The following is a 20,328-nucleotide window of genomic DNA, read 5'->3' on the forward strand; positions in this document are numbered from 1 at the left end:
ATGTGCCATAATTCAGACATATTTGGATCCTGGGTGGGGCTCATAATGTCAAACATGCAGTGTTTAAATTTGTGTGTGTATGTTTGCACATGTGTATGTGTTTGTATGCGCGTGTATGCATGTGCGCATGGGTACGTTTGTGTGTATATGTGTGTGTCTGTCTGTGCGTCTGTGTGTGTGCATGTGTGTGCATGCATGTGCTTGAATGTGTGTGTGCATGAGTGCGTCTGTGTGTCTGTGCATGTATGTCTGCATGTGTGTGTGCGCGTCCACATGTCTATGTGTGTGTATGTGTTCTCATGGAACATGAATGCTACAATAGTGTCCCAAATGATTTCAGAGTTTCCATATAAATATGCCTTTCTTTCTCTCCAATAAAGAAGCAACAATAAACACGCTCAAAGCCATCTCTCTTCCCTCAGGAAACAGGCCATTTCTACATATCATACGCAGCCTTGCTGAAGACATGACAGAACACGTTTATTATGACTGCAATTGACTCAGCCAAAACAGTATGTGGACGCCTCCATAACAGTTCCAAATTTCATAAAATTTACGATGTCAAATAAAAGATGAAATGAACTGCAAGCATTGAGAAAAGGCAGGTGGCCTGACAGAGTGGGCCGGAAGAGAGGAGAGGCTCACTGAAGCTGGGTCCAGTGGGGCTAGAAAGTTCTGGAACACAATTACAAAATGTCCCAGAATTCCAAGCAAGAGGGGGTTTTTTTTCTACTTCCCTTTAATCCATGGATTTTGCCGAGAAGTGTTAAATAATTTTTTCACATGTATAGCAGATGAGGTGTCATGCCGCAAGGAGAAATTGCTTCTCTTCGAGCACCCACACACCTCATCTCTCTCTCTCTCTCTCTCTCTCTCTCACTGACACACACACACGGTTCAGTTCGAACTTCACACAGCCCTTTTCATCGAGCACCCTGCCTTTCACTTTAAAGATTGCACCAGCATTGAAGATGGCTGCTCCTCTGAAGCTCTGTGCTTTGCCACAGCGGTTCAGCCAATCAGAAACCTTCCATTACCAAGGGAGACACTGCGGGTCCACGGAGAAAGGCATTCAGTGCAGCGATCGCTAAACGTGTGAATTAGAATCTGTTCTTTTCGCCCTCATTAGGTGTCACATAACCGCTGAGAAGATAAAGGGAAAGATGCCGAAAGCATAAAAACCCAGATTGTCTCTGGAAACACAAGATTTTTTTTCCCCATCACAGGCTTAAGTCCCCGGCGGCCATTTTGATTTTTGCTCTCGAAGCGACCCCCCCCCCCCCCCCCCCCCCCCCCCCCCCCCGGGCGCCTTTCTGAGGAACGGGAAATACGAGAAGCGACGCACGCGCTCGCGCCTGGAACGAGGTCACAGGCCGAACCCTGGGCGCTGGGCGCGGTCGCTCGTGAATCAAACGGTCCTGTCGCGTGCGTGGAACTCCGTCAACGCCGCGCGCGTTTTAACCCGTCTAAGGGGCGACATAGCTCAGGAGGTAAGACCGATTGTCTGGCAGTCGGAGGGTTGCCGGTTCAAACCCCGCCCTGGGCATGTCGAAGTGTCCTTGAGCAAGACACCTAACCCCTAACCCCTAACTGCTCTGGCGAATGAGAGGCATCAATTGTAAAGCACTTTGGATAAAAGCGCTATATAAATGCAGTCCATTTACCATTTACCGTCTCACCGCGTTCGGAGCCGCACGGGTCAGGCCGAACGCACTGGGGCGGCACAGGCTGGACGCGGCTAGTCAGAGGCCGATTGGCGGTTCGTTTGCGGCGTCAAAATGCTGAAGTGCGTCGCAGAGCCCTTTAGATTTGCTCTGGAAGCAAGGGGGGGTCATCTGCACTGTGTACGAACGTTGAAAAATTGGGAAAATATTGTACCGTCGTCATGTATGCAATGCAAATATCACACGCGCCTTATTTGGGAGGAGCACGTCATGAGGTCACGTGACTTCTCTTCCACCCTTCCCCATTTCTTCTGATGCGAATGCAATCAGTGCAAAGAACGACTTGGCAATGGAACACTGGGCTGTTCTGTGATAAAACAAAGCACTCTAGCTGATATAGCACACGCAATAGGAGAGCTGTGTGCTCTCCTGTTGCACGTACAAAATAACAAAATAGGTATGCGAGAAGAAAACCCAGGAAAAGTGTCTATTTGGACGCGTAGAGCCTACACCTACAAATAATGCGCTTCATTTTTTGGGTCTCTGATAAGGAAGTAAATTCGGACAAAAATACAAGAATCCAGAATCTGTGAGTCAGGGGCGAGACTCAATTTGTGAGCATCAGTGCATAAGATCCATTCCTGCCTTGTGTTCCGCGTGATTAGATGCATCATCTTCATAAGAAGCCAAAGTACAGCGCAATTAAGAGCTTTCTGTGCACGTAGAACACGCAGATCGTAAACTACAGGGATTCATTCTGTTGCAGTACAGGGCTCGCATTGTCGACAGCTAATTAGTGGGGGTTTTTTTTAAACCAGATACAGAATATATAATAATATGGAAGAAGCTGCGCTTCCAAGTGTGTTTTTGCTGGAACGTTCTTGCGATGCACGTCAAGACGGCAGCTGGGGAGCCCGTCGGAAATTTCCAGAAAAAGAACTTTCGATTTCTCGCCCCCGCGCGGCGTACGTACGCACGCGTCCGCGAGCGGGCTTGGGGCACGGGCCCGGACGGCCTCCTGGGAGCGTAGCGTCACCCCGATCATCACCTGTTCCCCCGTTTGACTTCGTGCTCACGGTGCGAACGAAGGCTAATTCATTTACATCTCTAACGCAGCGCCAATGGAGGGTTGCCATGGCGGCGAGGGAATGTTTTATAACAGAGAAGCCCAAACTGTGGCCCCGGGGGCGAAACCCGGCCCCCTAAAGCCTTTGGCTCGGCTCACAAAAGGGGTGGCGTATAAAAAAAATAATTATTTTGAAAGCTATGTGAACATGAAAGGTAAGACCTGTTAGGCTGATTCAAAACATGATTGTTAAAAAATAATTGATATACATAAATCTAAATTGCATACCATCCAAAACCCCGACTTGTAAAATGGTGGACTGAAACCGTGTTCATGTATACATAATTAGCCATGCAAGGCCATGCTGCAATAGTGCGGGTCGGACCTGACAAGTTTTGGAACACTTCCTGATCTTTTTCAGGGTGCAGTGCCCCTCCATTCTCTTTCAATCGCCGCAGTTTCACACGGTTCACACAGCTTCATGAATCTCTCACTAGGAGGGATCTCTGACCCTAAACTGTGCCATAGGTTGAGAGAGAGAAATGGATGTGTGTGTGTGTGTGTGTGTGTGTGACAGACATGACATTCCTCCTTTTTTATTTCTTTGACCAAAATGGAACTTTACTGAAATGATTCAGCTTAAAGTTACCCACACAAGTCAAATCAGGAGAAGCTGTGAGTCTGTAGGGAGAAGACACACACACACACATACACACACACACACACACACACACACATACACTAATTAGCATTTTTCATTTTACAAGAAACACACCGATTGGCTGCCTGGTTATACACTAAGAGCCAATAGCGGAGCTGTTGCCAAACCCTCATCAGGTGCAACAGAATAACAAGAAGGGAGGCTAAGTAGGAGGACGCAACGGCAAACACAGAAAAGGCAAAATTGTACGCCAAAATCGCGATCACAATTTCTGTACTCCATCCCAATTCCTGCCCCCCCCCCCCCCCCCCCCCCCCCCAACCTCCAAAGTTTCCCACCAACTCGACCCCCTCCCAGAGCATAACAGAAGACGCGTCCCGCCGCAGAAACCGAAAAACCATTAGCGTCTTAGCGGCGTCTTAGCGGCGTCTCCCGGCTTCGGCTTAGCGCTAGCCGCCGCCGTAATCGCGGCTCCGCGTTCCGTAATCCCCCCCCGTCCCTCCGCACGCGAGATCCCCGCCGGCGGTAAACACGCACGAGCGCAAACACCGCCCCGTCCCGCCCCGTCCCGCCCCGTCCCGCCAAACTTTCTCTCTCCCCCCTGCATGACTGGCAGGCCAGCCACCCACAGAGTCCCCGTGGTAACGGGGGAGGGAGGGGGGGTGTGGGACAGGGTATTACCACAAATCCCCCCAAAAAATAAAGGAACACAATAGGGTGAGGGGAGAAAAAGGCTAAATCTCCCCTCGCTCCGAAAAAAATAACTCCCCGACACCGCACAATGGAGGAATTACCAGGGCTAGCCTTGCAAAAAGGAAGACGGCATTGCAGAACTCATTAGCCTTATCCTCGCGCCGAAAACATAAATAAATATTAGAAGCCCGGTTTAGTCTTTAAAACTGCATTTCCTCAGTCCCAGGCCACAGATAATGCCTCTAATGGGCATCGGCGAGCCCAGATGTTGTCGTTATTCTCTTGTGTTTTTAAGAAGAGAAGTTCGAGACGGGTGAGGAACCTGAGGCTGGAAGTGCAGGGAGGTATTTAAAGCGAAATAAAAACCAGGAAGATGATCGCTTGGACAGAGTGTAGCACAGTGGGTAAGGAACAGGGCCTGTAACTGAGGGTAGGACACTGCCGTTGTACCCTTGAGCAAGGTACTTAACCGAAATTGCTTCAGTATATATCCAGCTGTATAAATGGATACAATGTAAAATGCTATGTAAAAGTTGTGTAAGTCGCTCTGGATAAGAGCGTCTGCTAAATGCCTGTAATGTAATGTATTGTAATGTAATGCTTCTAATAGAACAGGATTCTATCGAATCTATTTCAGAACCACTACTGTCTACTGGAATTCAGAAACTTCGAAAAAGAAAACACTGTATCACAAAAGACAGGATTTAAGTAGCCGGGTTTCTTCCGATCCTGTCAGACCTGTTATCTACACCCGTCGGAGTATGAACCAAACTCTCCCCTGGGAGACGCTTCAGGGAGCACCGCGATGGAGGCATTCTGCCAGTCCTTTTTCACTTTCAGTCCACCAGCTGAGCTGCGCAAGTCGTCGCCTCGGGGGGGGTACACTTCCTGCTCCTCGGCCAATCGAACGGAGGGACGGCGTCATGTGATAAGGGGGCGGAGAAACCCCTCCACAGGGCGCTGGGAACTAAGGAAGGGGCCGTGTGTCTGTGTGATGTCCCCGTGAGTAACGGTGTGTAAAGGGTGGCCCTTATGCAAATATACACACACACACACACACATATACACACACACAAAAATCTTCATCTCACATCTCCACACAATCTCCGCACGTGCATACACACACATAAACAGAGTCAGTCATTCACTCATACACACACACACACACACAAATTCCTGCACAGTTAAATATAAGTTGAGGAGGCCCCAGAGGAAACACCCTCCATTGTTCCTGTGCAGCAACCCCGCCCCCTGCGAGGCTCGCACAGCCAATAGCAGCGCAGCTTTGATCAGGCTTTGACCTCACCACTTCCCTTCCTGCAGGAAGTCTGCCCCGACTGCTAGCACTGATGCCCTTTCCCTGGGTTCAACTCCACCCTGCATTCATTCCAAACAATAACCTTCTCTTTAGATTTCATACAACATTCTCAAACCTCAAAGGCCCTATATAATTCCTGTGTGTAAATACAGACACCCACACACGTGCGTGCACACACACACACACACGCGCACACACACACACACACGCCCACAAATGCCTACACACACAGGGATATATGTCTAAAGTTATGTATGAGGGTGTCTGTGTGTGTCTTTGTAAAAACGCCATTTCCACCCATCCAAATCACTATGCCCCTACGTTTCCGCACCACAAGTTAAAGAGTACCAGTATCTCTTTCAGTTTTAGGCCTGCAGGTATTTCTCATTGTTATGTCTGCGGTGGGTGCCGCTGGCCCCCTTTTAATCTGCGGAAGCGTCTCTTCCAGAGCTGGAACGGGGAGGGGGGGGGGAGGGGGGGGGTTTGACCTACCCCTCGTTCCCCTCTCCGTTATCCCGCCGCCTTTTCCGCCCTTTTCGTGCACCCCCCATTACTCCGGGGGGCGCCGTCCGCTCCTTTAAAAGGACGCTTCGTTCCACGCGCCCCGCGGCTAATACGATGCGCGTCCCGTCACTGCTCGACGCGAAGCATTGGCGGGTCTGCGGTCGACGCGGATACCCCGAGCTCAGGCACCGGGACGCAAACCTCGGCCGCAATTCTGCTCTCAATCCCCGAACCTTCTCGGAAGTACGCGAGTGTATACTGTACTTCCAGAGCCGCTGCTTCAATTACACTAGGATCGGGCATTCACTGTATATAATTAACAGCATCTTCCTGTTTACATGAGACCAATTTTAGTGTACCAAATATATGCAGTCAGTGGGTTTTAGTGCAGTTCACTAACAGTGAAAATGACATGCAATGTCACCCGTGTGAGCATGTCAGTTTTGACTCCTACAAAAATTTTGGATTGACAGTAAACGGAAGGTTTTAATTCTCTCGTTTCAGCTGTAATCCTTTAGGCTCTTAGAATTTTTTTTTACAAAGGCGTTTTTTTAAATTAAGGTTTGAGTGCTACAATAGAACAAAATCCAAGAAAAAACCGACAATCCGTTAAGTGTCATTTAAATATTAAGGAGGCTTAGTGCATGTTTCCGTAGGTATTTATATAATACATTTTAGGATACCTGTCTAATTTCTCTCTCTCTCTCTCTCTGCATGCATTCTTGTGTGTGCACATATACATTTGTGTGTATATCCACTTGTGTCACAGTGTACGCACAGCTGTTTTGCTTTCGCGTACAGAAGAACACCTAAAACGACCACACAACAATGTCAAATAGAGACTCGTAAGAGTCAAGTTCTGTGTGTTTTAGAGAGCACCGGAACCGGGGTAAAAACTAACTCTTTGTGCGAACATCCTCTTTTAAAAGACAATCTCATTATCCTCGAACAGAATGCAGTTCAACGGCACGCTGTTTTTTTGTGCCGAGAGTGGGTGCGCTCCTTTGAATTCTAAACAGATGCACCTGACACCTTTCCAGTGACTTATTTCTATGTGTGCATTTACCCTTCAGGGACTTAATGTTCCCTATTATGGGCAATGAAAGAAACCGGGAGCAAGCAAGTAAAGACAGGACCGACTTTTTCCTGCTTTCTGTGGACTGCGTACGAATGCAGGCTGAGCGGTGTCAACGTTAACGTCACCGCTGGGGTTTAACCCGTCAAACCACGGGTGGAATTTCCGAGCAGGCTTTGGCCTTGACTGAATACCCGCGTTACTCCGGAGGAAGTGACATCATGCGTCCAAGTCGAGAGCCATCTGTCCCGGTTAAGATGCGCTCTGAACCATTTTGAATGTTAAGTGGTATTGGCTCGCTGTATAATGATTTGATCTCGTAAGTAGTGGAAGAGGAGCGTTATTACACGGTAATTACACATTAGTGACTGAGACACTGAGGCACAGTGTAACTACTGTGTAAATACACATTTATTACACAGCACTTCAAAACTTGTTTGCATCTCTATTTCAAGGTTTGATTGCAGTCAGACCATTAAAACATCAGGGCCACACCATCAGTGCCGTTAAAATGTCAAGATACAGTTTTTGCAAGTGTAATTAAAGTGTAAATGTTTCTACACATTGATTACACTTATCAGAGTATAGTATCCTAAAGGCTAATCATTTCCCTAGCTCCTGAACATAACCTGAATCTTGCATCAACGCTCACACTTAGCGGTTTCCAAACTCTAAGTATGCTGAAGTCATATTTTATGAAAACTGCATTTCAAAGAAAAATTAGAAAAATGCATAAGGCTCTACGGTTAGGCCCAAATAGGTCCCATGAGAAATTTAGTCGTTCTGTGCATTTGTAAGGATGCAAACGCTGATTGGTTCAAGGCGTGTAATTAAGGAAAGACAATAAGCCATCTGCCGATGCGCAGTTTGAATGATGAAACATGTCCTTCTGGATTTCCTACGTGGCAGTGCTGCAACAGAACAGCGAGTCATGACGTCAAGTGCATCTACTCGGAAGCGAAAGCAGCACCTTGCTGCTCATAATCTCCATTAATGTAAGCCTATATGTACATTTATGCATTTACCGGATCAAAGCCTTGCAATGCGGTTCGGATGACGTCATTTCTTACTGTGGGGGGAGGTCTCCTTTTCTGACTGGGAAACGTCGCGCCCTGTAAATTTTTTCCTGTGCTGGCAGAGCTCTTCGAGCAACGCTGTTTTGATTTGACAGTCCCATTAATAGTTAATTTTAGAGATCAGACGACGGAGGCGAGCGACCTGCCGAAGGCGGCGCCTTTGTAATTCATCTTCGGCTGGTGGTCAAAGCTCGCATTTGATTTGGCCCGGGGCGCCGAACAGAGGCTCGTAAATAGCCGAACCCCCCCAGTACAGCTCAATAGGTGTCCGGTGGTGTACGTGAGAAAAACCGTCTCCGGTACTCTGCAGTGTCTTTCTGCGGCTAGTATGCTGCTATAAAATCTGGACGCATTGCTTTTTGTTTGACACTATATCACTGGGAAATTAAACCGAGTCCCTTTAATTTTCTATATTCCTCGTCGCACTTCCCGTGCTTGCAAAGAAAAACCCACAAACACCACCAAATGAGAATTAAGGGCTAAAGGGCCTATACTTTGACTGTGGTAATTACTGGGGGTTACAATTAGGCCGCGTGCAGTTAACGGTTGCATTAATTAAACCCAGCTGTCAGTTACAAGGAATTACATTTGGAGTTGGAAAGGAAATTCGTGAAGTTGGTCCAAGCATTGCATTTTATGAACTTGTGAAGAATAAATGAACAATTCATGCATTTCCGTAAAATAGCCCAGATGAAAATGCTAGTACTACTGCTCCCTCATTCAAACATATTTAAGTAATTTGGTCACATACAATCATAATGTGATGCTGGACGCGATCCTATCTGCGCACATTCTTTCCATTTCAAACCGATTTATCAAGACGAGACAACACTAGAGTGACTGAACCATCTGCTCCTGCGAAGTTTTTAATAATTACAGAACTGCAGCCAAATGCAAACCGGTCTTGCCAAACACATTCATCTTCAGCCAGAGAACCCACGCGTATGCCTGTATTCAGTATGACACTGGCAGCAGATTTTCACCGGGTAAGAGAATGCGGAATGTAGCTAATGTTGATAAAGTCGCAGAAAGATTTCAGTTTGTGGCTTCATGGTTGAGTGAGAATATTTTTCTTTTCCACCCAGAAGTAATCTTCTGTTGTCACCCGCCGTGTTCCTTGAAGTCCTCGAGGAAGCTGTCCCTAGCTTTTGTTATAATGTTGTGCAACAGCTGAGATAAAAACAAATAAATAAATAAATAAATTTCGCTAATTTTGCCTCTCGACTATTTTGCTCACACAATGGCTGCTTTCCGGTTGGGTTTCCTGCCTCGGGACGACCGCGCGGCAAGGTCAGCAGATTCCACCCCCGCGTGACGTCAGCCTCGGACCCGGGAGGGTGGATGGAACGCTGACCCTTCCCGCGCTATCTTTTGTGGTCCATTTCCACCCATAGACCTGCTCTTTTCCTTCCTCCCTTTTAAAAAAAACAAATGCTTGAAAACACTCCGCTGTGACGTGCTGGCGGAAATATCGACGGCTTTCACATTATCCATTATTTGACGGTTGGCATAGCAGGATTTGGGGCAAAGCATTGTCCCCAACAAGCCAGTACAGATCTTATTGGCCAGTACAGATTCTGTACCTCTCAAAGCAACTGATCTGGGTAGAATCCTACTGTGAGACAACTGTCACATCACAGCTTTAGCAAATGAGATCTCAAAACTTGCAGTATTGCGGTTAGGGAACTGGGTGTGGCAAGGTCAGAAAAACAGTTTTCAGCTTTTGTGTCCAGAATTTTAAACTTTGGACCAGATTAAATTGTTTGACGGTGAAGGGGGGGTACTTCTGTTTTTTTCCCCACTATCTCTAGCATATCAGGGATGTGTTTCCGGTCTCTGGAACTGGGTATGTAACTCAAAGGCTGTGGTGCTGCTGTTATATCCTTGCAAGCAACTTAAACTGTGAATTTAAACATAACCCCTCTAGGTAAGAGCATCTTGATAAACACCAAAATAGAAAGGCAAACATCATGACCACAATGCATTTACTGTCCTATATTTTACATAAGACTTGCACACATGACCAAGATTTGCACCTATTCCAACGTGTTCAGCCGTCTACCTGTATAAACATGCTCGCAATAAAACCAATACATCATTTTTTTTTCCTCCAGCAGACCGCTCCAGTTATGAGCCGCTCGGTTCATGCGGGGACAGACGTTTGCCGTACATCTCCCGACGACAGACGCCTGTAAGGGGTCTTTGTTTTCTCCTTGCGACCGTCGTGCAGCTGCAGCGGAAAACAGGCTTTACAGAGAAAACACAGACCTGCGTTTTCGCTTCTCACCGTAGGCTTCAAAATCTCACCCAACCATTTCATTTCCTGTCAATCTCTCAGCAGGAGGGTGTCAGTAAATGTAAAAAACAAAAACAAAAAAAAAACAGGGCCAGCGAAAATAAATTAATAAGAACCGAATAAAGGACCTTCCTGCTTCTTTCACGCAAGTTAGAAAAAGAAAATACTTTGCAGAAACCACATGAATGAACTTCTTACAGATGAGCATGGCCCGTCATGTGTCATATCAGGCAAGTGTAGTCCTCACTGTATGGCACTTACAGTAACGTGGGGCTGGAAGACTGACAGGTGTGGTTTTAACAGTAATACAAGTTCAAAGTACATCGGAGGGACAAATTAACCCCCCCTCCCCATTCCCCCTCCTCCCCCCCCCCCCCCCCCAGATTCCAACCCCTCAGGCCTGCTTACTGAAGGATTTACTAGAGACTTTTTTTTTTTTAAAAAAAGGTTTTGTTCTCTGTGAAGCAAAATGTGTATAACACGTACCTCTGCACGCATAATTTGTTCTCCGATCCGTCAGCCCCAGAGGTGGAAGGGTCCAAGTTCACTTTTTTGTTTCAACCACCTGTATTTGCCAATTAGCACAATTCCTCAGACAGCAGGTAGATCTAATTAGTGAAATCAGCCGGCTGAGTTCTAGGATGGGAGAAATATGTGATAGGACTTTTACTTTCTGAGCCCTGGACTTTCCATCTCTGGCCAACCCCCGTTCCAACCTTAGTAGCTTCCCCAGATTTCAAATCAAGGGGTCAGTCAAAAATGCACAACCAATTCACAGTTTAGCTGTTTTTTTTCTCATTCTTTTGAGTATATGGTTACTCGTCAAGCGTTCCTCTTGCATTGCGGTCAACTCAGCCAACAGGAGGAGCAGAGATTTCAACAGCAGTAATAACAAAGTCTGGTGCAAGAGTTGGGGGGGGGGGGCAAACTCTCTTGGTTAGAAGAACACAGGTGACCAACGTGCAGTGTAATAAGGTCAGTCCCTGGCCCCAGTCTTAAGCTCACACTGTCCTGGGCTGATGTAGCGTAGCGCCCTGGTAGCGGCTGCGGCGGGTTCGCGCTAGGAATCGCATCACCCCCGTTTAGAAAGGAGAACACTCTGCAGGAAGCGGTTTACGTGGGAAGCGGACAGACACGTCCACCTACCCACTGGGACCCCGTTCCTGCGGCCTGATATCACAAAAGCAGGATCACTGAGTTAGCCGGGCAACTGCGCCGAGTAAAACCCGGAAACCTCCCAAATCCGGAACACGGACTGAAGCAAATAGAGCCGTTCCGGGTTTTACTCAGAGCGGTTATCCAGCTCCACGAAACGGGGCCCTGCTCTATTTCATGCTATAACAGCGTCGGGTATATTACATTACAGGCATTTAGCAGACGCTCTTATCCAGAGCGACGTACAACAAGTGCGTCAGTTCAAAGTGTCACAACAGAATATTACCAACCCGAACATCATGTCCAAACTCCTTTCAGGTGTTTTTTTTTTTTATCATGAATTTTCTAAGTATAATGAGTTTTGCCCATTAACATTGTTGCAATAAGTGCGCTCATATCATATGCTGATAACCGTGGTGTAATTCTGAAGCTGTGTCAACGTGCGACTCTTTTCACAAAAACCCGAGGGCCTGAATGTTTATCTGGCTGGTTTAGAAAGCGAGCGTAGAGTTCCTGTAATCGTTAACCCGGGGGGACCCGGTATCAGCGAAAGTGGTGGGTAAACACGGCGAGCTCGGGTCACTCCCAGAATGCCAGGAATGTGAGAGTCAGCTGAAATTAATAACTAGGCCCCAGCCAATCGTAATTTCGCACGCGGCCACGACCCTTCGACCTTACCCGCGACACTGAACATCGCGTATGATTCTGTCTCAGGAAAAAAAAGCATGAAAATGTGCCAAAAATGGTATAAACACTTGTCACTACAGAGGTATCGGGTACATGAAATTATATCCCTAGGTAGAAATACATAATTCATTTGTACCATTTTTGCTTGGAAGAGGCACGCATTAGTACCAAAATATAACATTACTGTACCTTCAGGGTACATTTGGCAAATTTGTTCCTTAAAGAACAAACATCGACCCTCAATGAGCCTTTATTTTTGAGAGTTTTGGAAACAATTCATGTAGAGAAAAAAACAACATCTAAAAGCCTGTGGAAACATTTTAACTACCCAGAATAAAAGTCAAGAAGGCGTCTCTTCAGTTCGAGCAGAATGCGCCCTGTCCTCGCCTTCAAGAAAACGACTGAAATTACTGTTGCATATTTTGTCGCATGCAACTTTTTGAGTTTGATGTTCCCTAGAAATAAGAAAAATACTTCAAGCTGTAGCCCCGAAGGGAAGGATGCACTGCGGAAGGAGTTTGTAGTGTGCATCTTTGTTGTGTCCGGCCATCGTCTTTGGCCAACGCTTAATTGAAGACAGCCTTGTCGATTCAAAGTCATTAATCAAACCTCCTCTGGTCTCTTCTTGCCTCCAGAATGTGCGTCTGATTGCAGGAATGGAACTTATACGGAATATGAGACTGCATTATAAAATACAGGTATACACACAGATTATTTTTGTCATCATATTCCCAGTAAATGTGTGCTTTTGAATGCGCTTTACACTTTCTTAATCACTGGGATTTTACGTTAATATATTACAAAGTATTTTTATCATTTTCATTTCTGACTCAAATCTAGAGCCATGTTTGAAGGAGATTTTTTAAAGGAGACGCATGCAGGTGGCCCAGATTTTTTGCATGATCTCATATAGCTTTAAGCAGGCAGCTATTCAAATTAGATCAGGAAGGAAAATAGGTAAGGTAAATTCACGTGAATGAAAACTGGAGCATGCTAATGTGCACGACTCAAAATTAATTTTTAGCGGATGAGTACAAAAACATGTACATTCGTCTGTAAACACCCCACAGAGATCTGCGGCTATGACTCATTTTTCAAAATGAAAGCGCAAAACTAAAAAATACAAACTGCTCACTTCTATGCTGCAAAACTGTACAGTACAAAATTAACACCTTTGAGTCAAATGTGATGGACATGCAAAAGCCATTCATAAAACGAAACCAGAAAGCAATAATTATTGTATTATTTTGTAAACTAAATAATAGTTTATTATTTCGTTTATTTAAATGTTCATTCACATAACTGAAGTAAAATAACAAAATAATATTTAACAGCTAATTAAATAATGTTTAATACAATTGAACTGAAATTTAAATCTTTTCTCAATTGCCAAGTCTGTTTGAAATCAACTGTTCTCCACAGGACCAACAACATGAACTCAATGCACAAAACTGTAAGTTAATTTATGGTTCCGCTTGTTCAAAATGTAAACATCAAGTATGTTTTCGCTGAACAGTAAACACAGATGTCTACACTTGACCCAGACTTCAACTGGGTAAGTCTCAGCAATCAGAATGTTCACAGCTAACTGCAAGATAGCAATTACTCCCACAAGTGTGAATCTCTGTGGTACAAGAAGCAGATTGGCTAACAATGATTATTATTTTTTCTCAGAGAATCGTTGACCTTGAGACAAACGTGTTGCCACATTTTTGAGCAGATTACTGTGTACGGGTACCATGCTCCCCCTTGTGGCGAAGGTTTGTAATTGAGTCCATTTCCCTTTTTCTTTAACAAGACATACATTTTCTTGGCCACGCAGCAGAACACTGGGGATAATGAGTGGCTTGGTAGTTATACAAATATACATTTCCCATTTCATGTATGTTTGCATAATCATGCCTTATAATGAATGATGGGAACTCTAAATAGATCCGAACTGTAAATGAAAAATCTACGTGCAATTAACCTCTCGCAAATGACCTCATCCTTCTTGTCGCCTTTCTGATCTGTGACCTGCATGGATCAGCAGCGGTCCTCAAGTATTCCGCCTGGTAATAATCAGCAATATGGAGAAATATATAATTGATTTACACATTCAGAAATATGTTACTGTTACATTCCCTTACTTTGGAGTCTGCATACATGTCTTAATCCTGCAGGTGGAGCTGATTGGGGCTTGATTGCTTGACGATGTGCACCTGTGTGCGATAAAGCCCGAAGACACCTCAGCTGAAGGGCTTTTGAGCGATTCCTTTTTGGCTCAGACTTTTTTTTAGACTCTCTTTACTTTTGTGTGTTACAATTTGCCGCTGCCACATTTTGTTTTCTGTATGTTTTGTGTCAGTACTTTTCTGTTGTAGGCTGCAGGTGGTCAGGCAGTTTTCTTGTTTTAACACATGTTTAGATGGTTAGGCAAGAGCAGGAAGAAGTTGCAGTGTGTTTAAAAAAGTGAGGGCATCTAACATGCTCCAGTCCCACCAATATGATTTACAACCTGTACAGAAGAAAATGATGATGAGCAACTTCAACTACAAATGCACCTGATATTTTTCCGTTCAAAAAAGCCCCTATAATATCACCACTTAACGGCCCCACACATAATAACAGCAAACGGGTATAGAGGTATTCTATTCTATTGTCACGCTTTAAAACTAAAAGGTTTTCCGAGTTATGACATCATCACGTGCATCATTAATAACAACAACACCCACCCTGACAAATAGACGGGGAAAAAAATGGGAGCGAGGGCGTAGTGCAGAATGGAGAGACGCGGACAAAAAAATAGCCAAAAATCCTCGAAAATGATTGCGCTTGAACTGTTGATACCGTCTCTAGGGAGGACGCCCCCTAGGGGTTGGGAACTGGTAGACAGACGATGGAACGCGCTTGACACTTCACTTAACGGCTTTTAATGGCGCGCAGTTAACTATTACACGGCTATAAGGAAGCAGCAGGCTGCACTTTGAAATTACTTTTCGTGGACTTTGGATATGGATTTGCATTTCTTGTAGCCAACTGAAACTTGCACAGACTTGCAGGCAAGTCGGAGAATGAACTACTAAAGGGAACAAACGTGTTATGGTTCGTCATAGGTAGACTTCTCCTTTAGGAACTGGCCGTATCAAAAGTAAGTAATGGTGCTTATGTTTATTTTCTATTCAACCCTACATATATTTTTTACTTATGTATAGATATGGTTTGTTTGCAGTGCCTTTTGTCTTCTTGTTACACTAACATACATATAATATATGCTGACTAGAATACATACAAACCCATACCCAGTACAAACCCACATACCCATGTATAATCTCTCTTTAATTCATATATCAATAGTACAGATATACATACAGATATTGTAAAGGCACCATGTATTAAATATTTAATGTCATTTGTCATGTTTTGATGTGTAACCAGGAAGTAAACCAAAGGTAGCATACTCCAGTGCAGTGTTCAAAGCCTTCTGTTTGCTGCTTGTCGAGCCGGAATCACACTGAACTGGAGAATGAAGGTGGAAGAGAGGATACCGATTCTGAAATTCTTCTTAATGGTTTTCAACGGCATCTTTGTGGTGAGGCCTCAAATATATATATATATTTTTTAAACTTTCTTTCCTCTCAAAAAAACCCAAGAGGATAAATTCAGTTTCTGATGCCCCGCCGAGAAGCTGTCTGCATGCATTTTCCTGCTCAAACAAATCAGTGGCCTAAAAAGTATACACATTAATACTTTCCACCAATCAAGTTGTCATAAAATAACTTTACCGTGCATGCAAACAACAAACCCATTTTTTTAAGTCTCGGCGTGCCCTGTGTGACGTGCAACTCTTTTTCTCCCCTCTCTAGATAATCGGGCTAGCTGTCTTTGGGTGTGGAATATGGATTTTGTTTGACAAGAGCAGTTTTGTAGTGACCATAGGCGACGGTGAGTACTGTCTGTGCCGTCCGCAGCTCTCCTGTTTGTGTGGAGACGACACTGCGGGCATGTAAATCTGTGGCGTTTGCTCAGTCCGTCGCTACGCGAGCCGCACGCGGAAGAATGGGAGCTTAGCAACGGGGAGCAACCAGGAAGTAAAGATCAACAATAGCGCTTTTTTCAGGTCAGACTGAGGGCATGACCCACAACTGGCACAACGTCCGGAAACTGCCGGCTTTGCTTGGTAGCTAAAGCATCGCTGAACGCAAAAGGTCTATCACAGGGATGCCCCTGCAAACCTAAGGTGACCAGATTTCAAATCGCGGTCCTCGAGGGCCGTGCTGGTCTTCCAGCCTCCCTTTACCTGGGGGGGGGGGAGGGGGGTCAGGTGTGAAGACGTCACTGTGGTCGTTGGGGGGGGCGAATCTCATGATGAAGCAGCTGTCAAGAGACTCAGTCCCCGAAAGTCTAAGCGATGCCATTTCACTGCCGTCTGCAAAGATCGACCTGGAAGGCCGCAGGGTCTGTGGGTTTTTGTGCTTTCAGTTTAAAGTCAGAAACCAATTCCGACACGAGAAACAAAGGTCATGTGGATTCAAGACCAGGGCTGAAGACTCCTGCCCTATGACTGTACAACAGGAAGGCAACATCGGTGTGCTCAGACTCATTTCGCTATACGAATGTAAAAACCCTACAGTAGAGTAGTTTCAGGATGGGACCACTGCTTGGTCTTGTAACTTGAAGGTTGCAGGTTCAGCTCTCGGGTAGGACACTGCCGTTGCACCCTTGAGCAAGGTACTTAACCTGCATTGCTTCAGTATTATATCCAGCTGAATAAATGGATGCGATGCAAATGCTATGCAAAAATGTTGTGTGAGTCGCTCTGGATAAGAGCGTCTGCTAAATGTCTGTAACGTAATGTAATGGTCTTCCTTAACCCTTTTACTGCCTGCTCACCTGTCCTGCAGAGCAAATATTACAATCAGTCTTGTTGGAAATGGGGGACAGCTGAAGGGTTTTTAAAGATATGAACAGCATGGATACATAGTGAATTGTGATTGGTCCCATGTGGAAATAAGACTTCCTCTTTTTTACCCGTCATTTGTCGCCGTATTGGCCTTTTTGCCATTTTCTTCACAGGCCAAATGAAAACCGTCGCCGGCGGGCTTTTCATGGTCGGTCTTGTTGCGGTGGGTGTCAGCGTCCTCGGATATATAGCCATATCTAAAGAAATACGACTTCTCATCATTTTGGCAAGTATCTCTATAAACGTTTGATGGTGTTTTAGTTTTTTTTAAATTTCGGTTCAATCCACTCCATCCACATCACGCGCAACAGCCATACATTCCATACTCAACCCATTTGAAAGATTGCGGTTCATTTGGAATATGCTTTTATGTTTATCTCATACCTTTTTCCCCCTTTTTGTAGTACATGATCCTTTTAATCGTCATATTCCTTGGCCAGCTTTTCGTCACTTTCGTATTGCTCTTGGGACGTGATACGGTAAGAATATATTTAAGTTATTTCGCGTTTTCTGTACTAACATTTTCCAGAACCTTCACGTTGCAAGAACAGCTCCTTACCCATTATTCTGCACTGCCACAATAATTAATGAAATGTTTTTTTTTACGTGTAGCCTATTCCTTGTGCTGTTCTGTTGTATAGGACCCAGTAGTAGGCTACTACCATTAGTGAACATTCCAAAACCCCAAAATTCCAAAAAGTAATGTCCTATTACATTTCTGTTTCATTTTCTTGTCTAGTTTCTGTGAAACTTTGGAAAATACAACCTTAATATAGTAAATAATATTACGGTTCTTTTTTCCAAGGTTGTACAAAGTGACATAGGCCTATGGCTGAAATGTTTTCCCTGGGCAAACGACTTTTGCAAATACACTTTAATCGGTGTTTATCCATAGGTTATAAAGGCACTGGAGAAGGAGGTGGACGATATAATTGTGGACTACGGGACCGAAAACGCAAACACTTCAACAAATCTCTGGAATGTCCTCGACGCTGTACAACATAATGTGCGTATAACACTTCAGAGATTGTCTATAGGTACATTACATTAAATAAAAAAGGATAAATATTTACGATTTGTCCCAAAACTAAACCATATGACTTTTTTATAGAGCAAGTGCTGTGGAAGAACCAACTACACTCAATGGGAGAACAACACGTTTATTAAAGCTCTCCTCGACGAAAACGTGTATCCGTGCTCGTGTTTCAAATCCGCCTGCCCGCACCTCAATGATGACTCCACGCAAAGGTTTGGCAATGGGTCAGCTTTCTACACCGAGGTAGGAGAGCACGGGAACATAGCACTGAATGGCGTTTAAAATAACGCGGAATGTTAACTGTGACGTGTTAAATTTAAGTGATTGCTCAGGCTTTAGTGCTAACGAATTTAACGGAGTCTTAACGGTTTTGTGCGCAGGGCTGCCAGGAACGCATCGAAGCCTGGCTTCGAGAAAACGGCTACGCAATACTGGGCATGGACGCTGGCCTGGTGATCATTCAGGTAACAGAAAAACACACACTGACTCCTGCACAAGCATGTCCGGTCGTACATCTATAAATTGCCTAATGCTGCTAAGGGTTAAAGAACAGCAGTGCACGGGGAGACGTGGGATTATCAAGCCAATTGAATGTGGGGGGGCAAAGTGAGGAATTTGCCTAGCGGGGTTAGCAAAAACGAGAGACAGAGACTCAGACGTACTGTTGTCAAGAAGTAGCCCTTAATGGTGATACGTATCTCAGTATCTTTAAAACCTGGGAACCAAGGATGCTGTGGGGAAATGGGATGTAGATGTCAGCACATGGAACACTCTTACTCACTCTCTCTCTGTCTGTGTAACATTTGTTTGTTTGCTTGAGGTCACAGCAATGTGTTATTGTTTTAAAGAAGATAGAGTGTGGTTATTAAACTCTTGCAAATGTAACATTGGCATGTTTATACGTAACATTAGTGTGGCTACTATTTTGAAAAGGTCACAATTAATGTGGGTACTCTTGAAAGTGTAACGTTTGTGTGTTGACTCTTTTTGTAAATGTAACATTGCACTGAAGTGTTTGCTGTTTTCTAGATCCTCCAGTTTGTTCTCAGTTTGTATTTGTTCCGGGATATAAAGAGGAAAGCCAAACAAGGGAAACTGCTCAAAGACCAAGGGGCCTTTTCTGCTAGCAACAGTGCATATGCACACCTGGAATAACAAAGGCTAGTGTGTCACCTATGTTTGCCTGATCCTGTATTATAATTATTATTATTGAATGGCTTCCCTATTTTAAATGTGTAAAACAAGGAAGTCATTATATAGAGTACTGTTATGGACACGAACGGTTGAAAAGAGGTTTTGTTTTATTTCCTTGGGCAGTAGTGTGTATTAGGTTACTGGTGAGAAAGCTTTGACTTGGTCTAAGAACCTGTGTGAATTATTTTTACGTACTAGTCTTGATTTATTTGTGTCTCTTTGTGTAAAATACATTACTTGATCAATTTCCTGTTCAGTCGCTGCCCATGTCAGTGATAACACACAGCAAATCACTTCTCAGAGTAACTGGAAGGAAATAAAAAGAGCGTATCTCACTGCTGTCTACATGAATATGTTTTGTGGAACAAATATTATCCAACCCGTTAACACTGTTCGCAAGCATCTACGCAAACCCAACCAAGGTGTAGTACGGCGTACTGTTTCCCTCTTGTGGCTAATGGAGGTAACGCGGCAAAGGGTTGGCCGGGCGGAAGTTATTACAAGACATCACATTATAATAGCTTCGTTTGCATTATCGCTGCGATTGCATAAAGGATGTCAACTGTTTTTTTTTCTCCACTCTGTCGTGTTGTCAATCAAAGGAGCCCCTACACGTTTTGTAAATATACTGGCTGCAAGAACACACCAGAAAACCCATGAAATAACTATAGCCTACATGTAAAAACACGCACATCTTTAGACCACACGTGTCCCTCCAGGTTATGCTGTGTCGCCGGGTTTGGACAAAGTATTAAGTTCGTTGGCTCATAACGACCGCATAACCAGACCTTGCGTTGTGGTGATTTGTCAATTAGCAAGGTGTTCGGTTCCTTTGCTGCAGGCGAACTGAACCCAACCCCCACCCCCCACCACCTCCAACCATTTTTCCGTGAAAAGGTTATGTAATGTGTTATTACAGGTAACGGCCACTAGAGGGTAGCCATTTACCATTAATTGTGGA

At 44.7% G+C, this 20,328-nt stretch overlaps 1 protein-coding gene across 2 annotated transcripts; it reads left to right on the plus strand.

Moving 5' to 3' along the window:
- The first annotated feature begins 12,828 nt into the window (after positions 1 to 12,828).
- Positions 12,829 to 19,703, plus strand: si:ch73-139j3.4 (putative tetraspanin-19). Of its 2 annotated transcripts, none has more exons than XM_035401405.1 (9): positions 12,829 to 12,893; positions 15,613 to 15,766; positions 16,041 to 16,119; positions 17,251 to 17,363; positions 17,542 to 17,616; positions 18,033 to 18,143; positions 18,249 to 18,416; positions 18,554 to 18,637; positions 19,203 to 19,703. In XM_035401405.1, the coding sequence occupies exons 2-9, from the start codon at positions 15,701 to 15,703 to the stop codon at positions 19,326 to 19,328; spliced, it is 822 nt and encodes a 273-aa protein (XP_035257296.1). In that variant the 5' UTR covers positions 12,829 to 12,893; positions 15,613 to 15,700; the 3' UTR covers positions 19,329 to 19,703. The 2 variants fall into 2 exon arrangements, with proteins under 2 accessions (XP_035257296.1, XP_035257295.1); XM_035401404.1 differs by lacking the exon at positions 12,829 to 12,893 and adding an exon at positions 14,717 to 15,325.
- Positions 19,704 to 20,328: the final 625 nt, after the last annotated feature.

Source organism: Anguilla anguilla, chromosome 19 (assembly GCF_013347855.1).
Source record: "Anguilla anguilla isolate fAngAng1 chromosome 19, fAngAng1.pri, whole genome shotgun sequence".
NCBI lineage: Eukaryota > Metazoa > Chordata > Actinopteri > Anguilliformes > Anguillidae > Anguilla > Anguilla anguilla.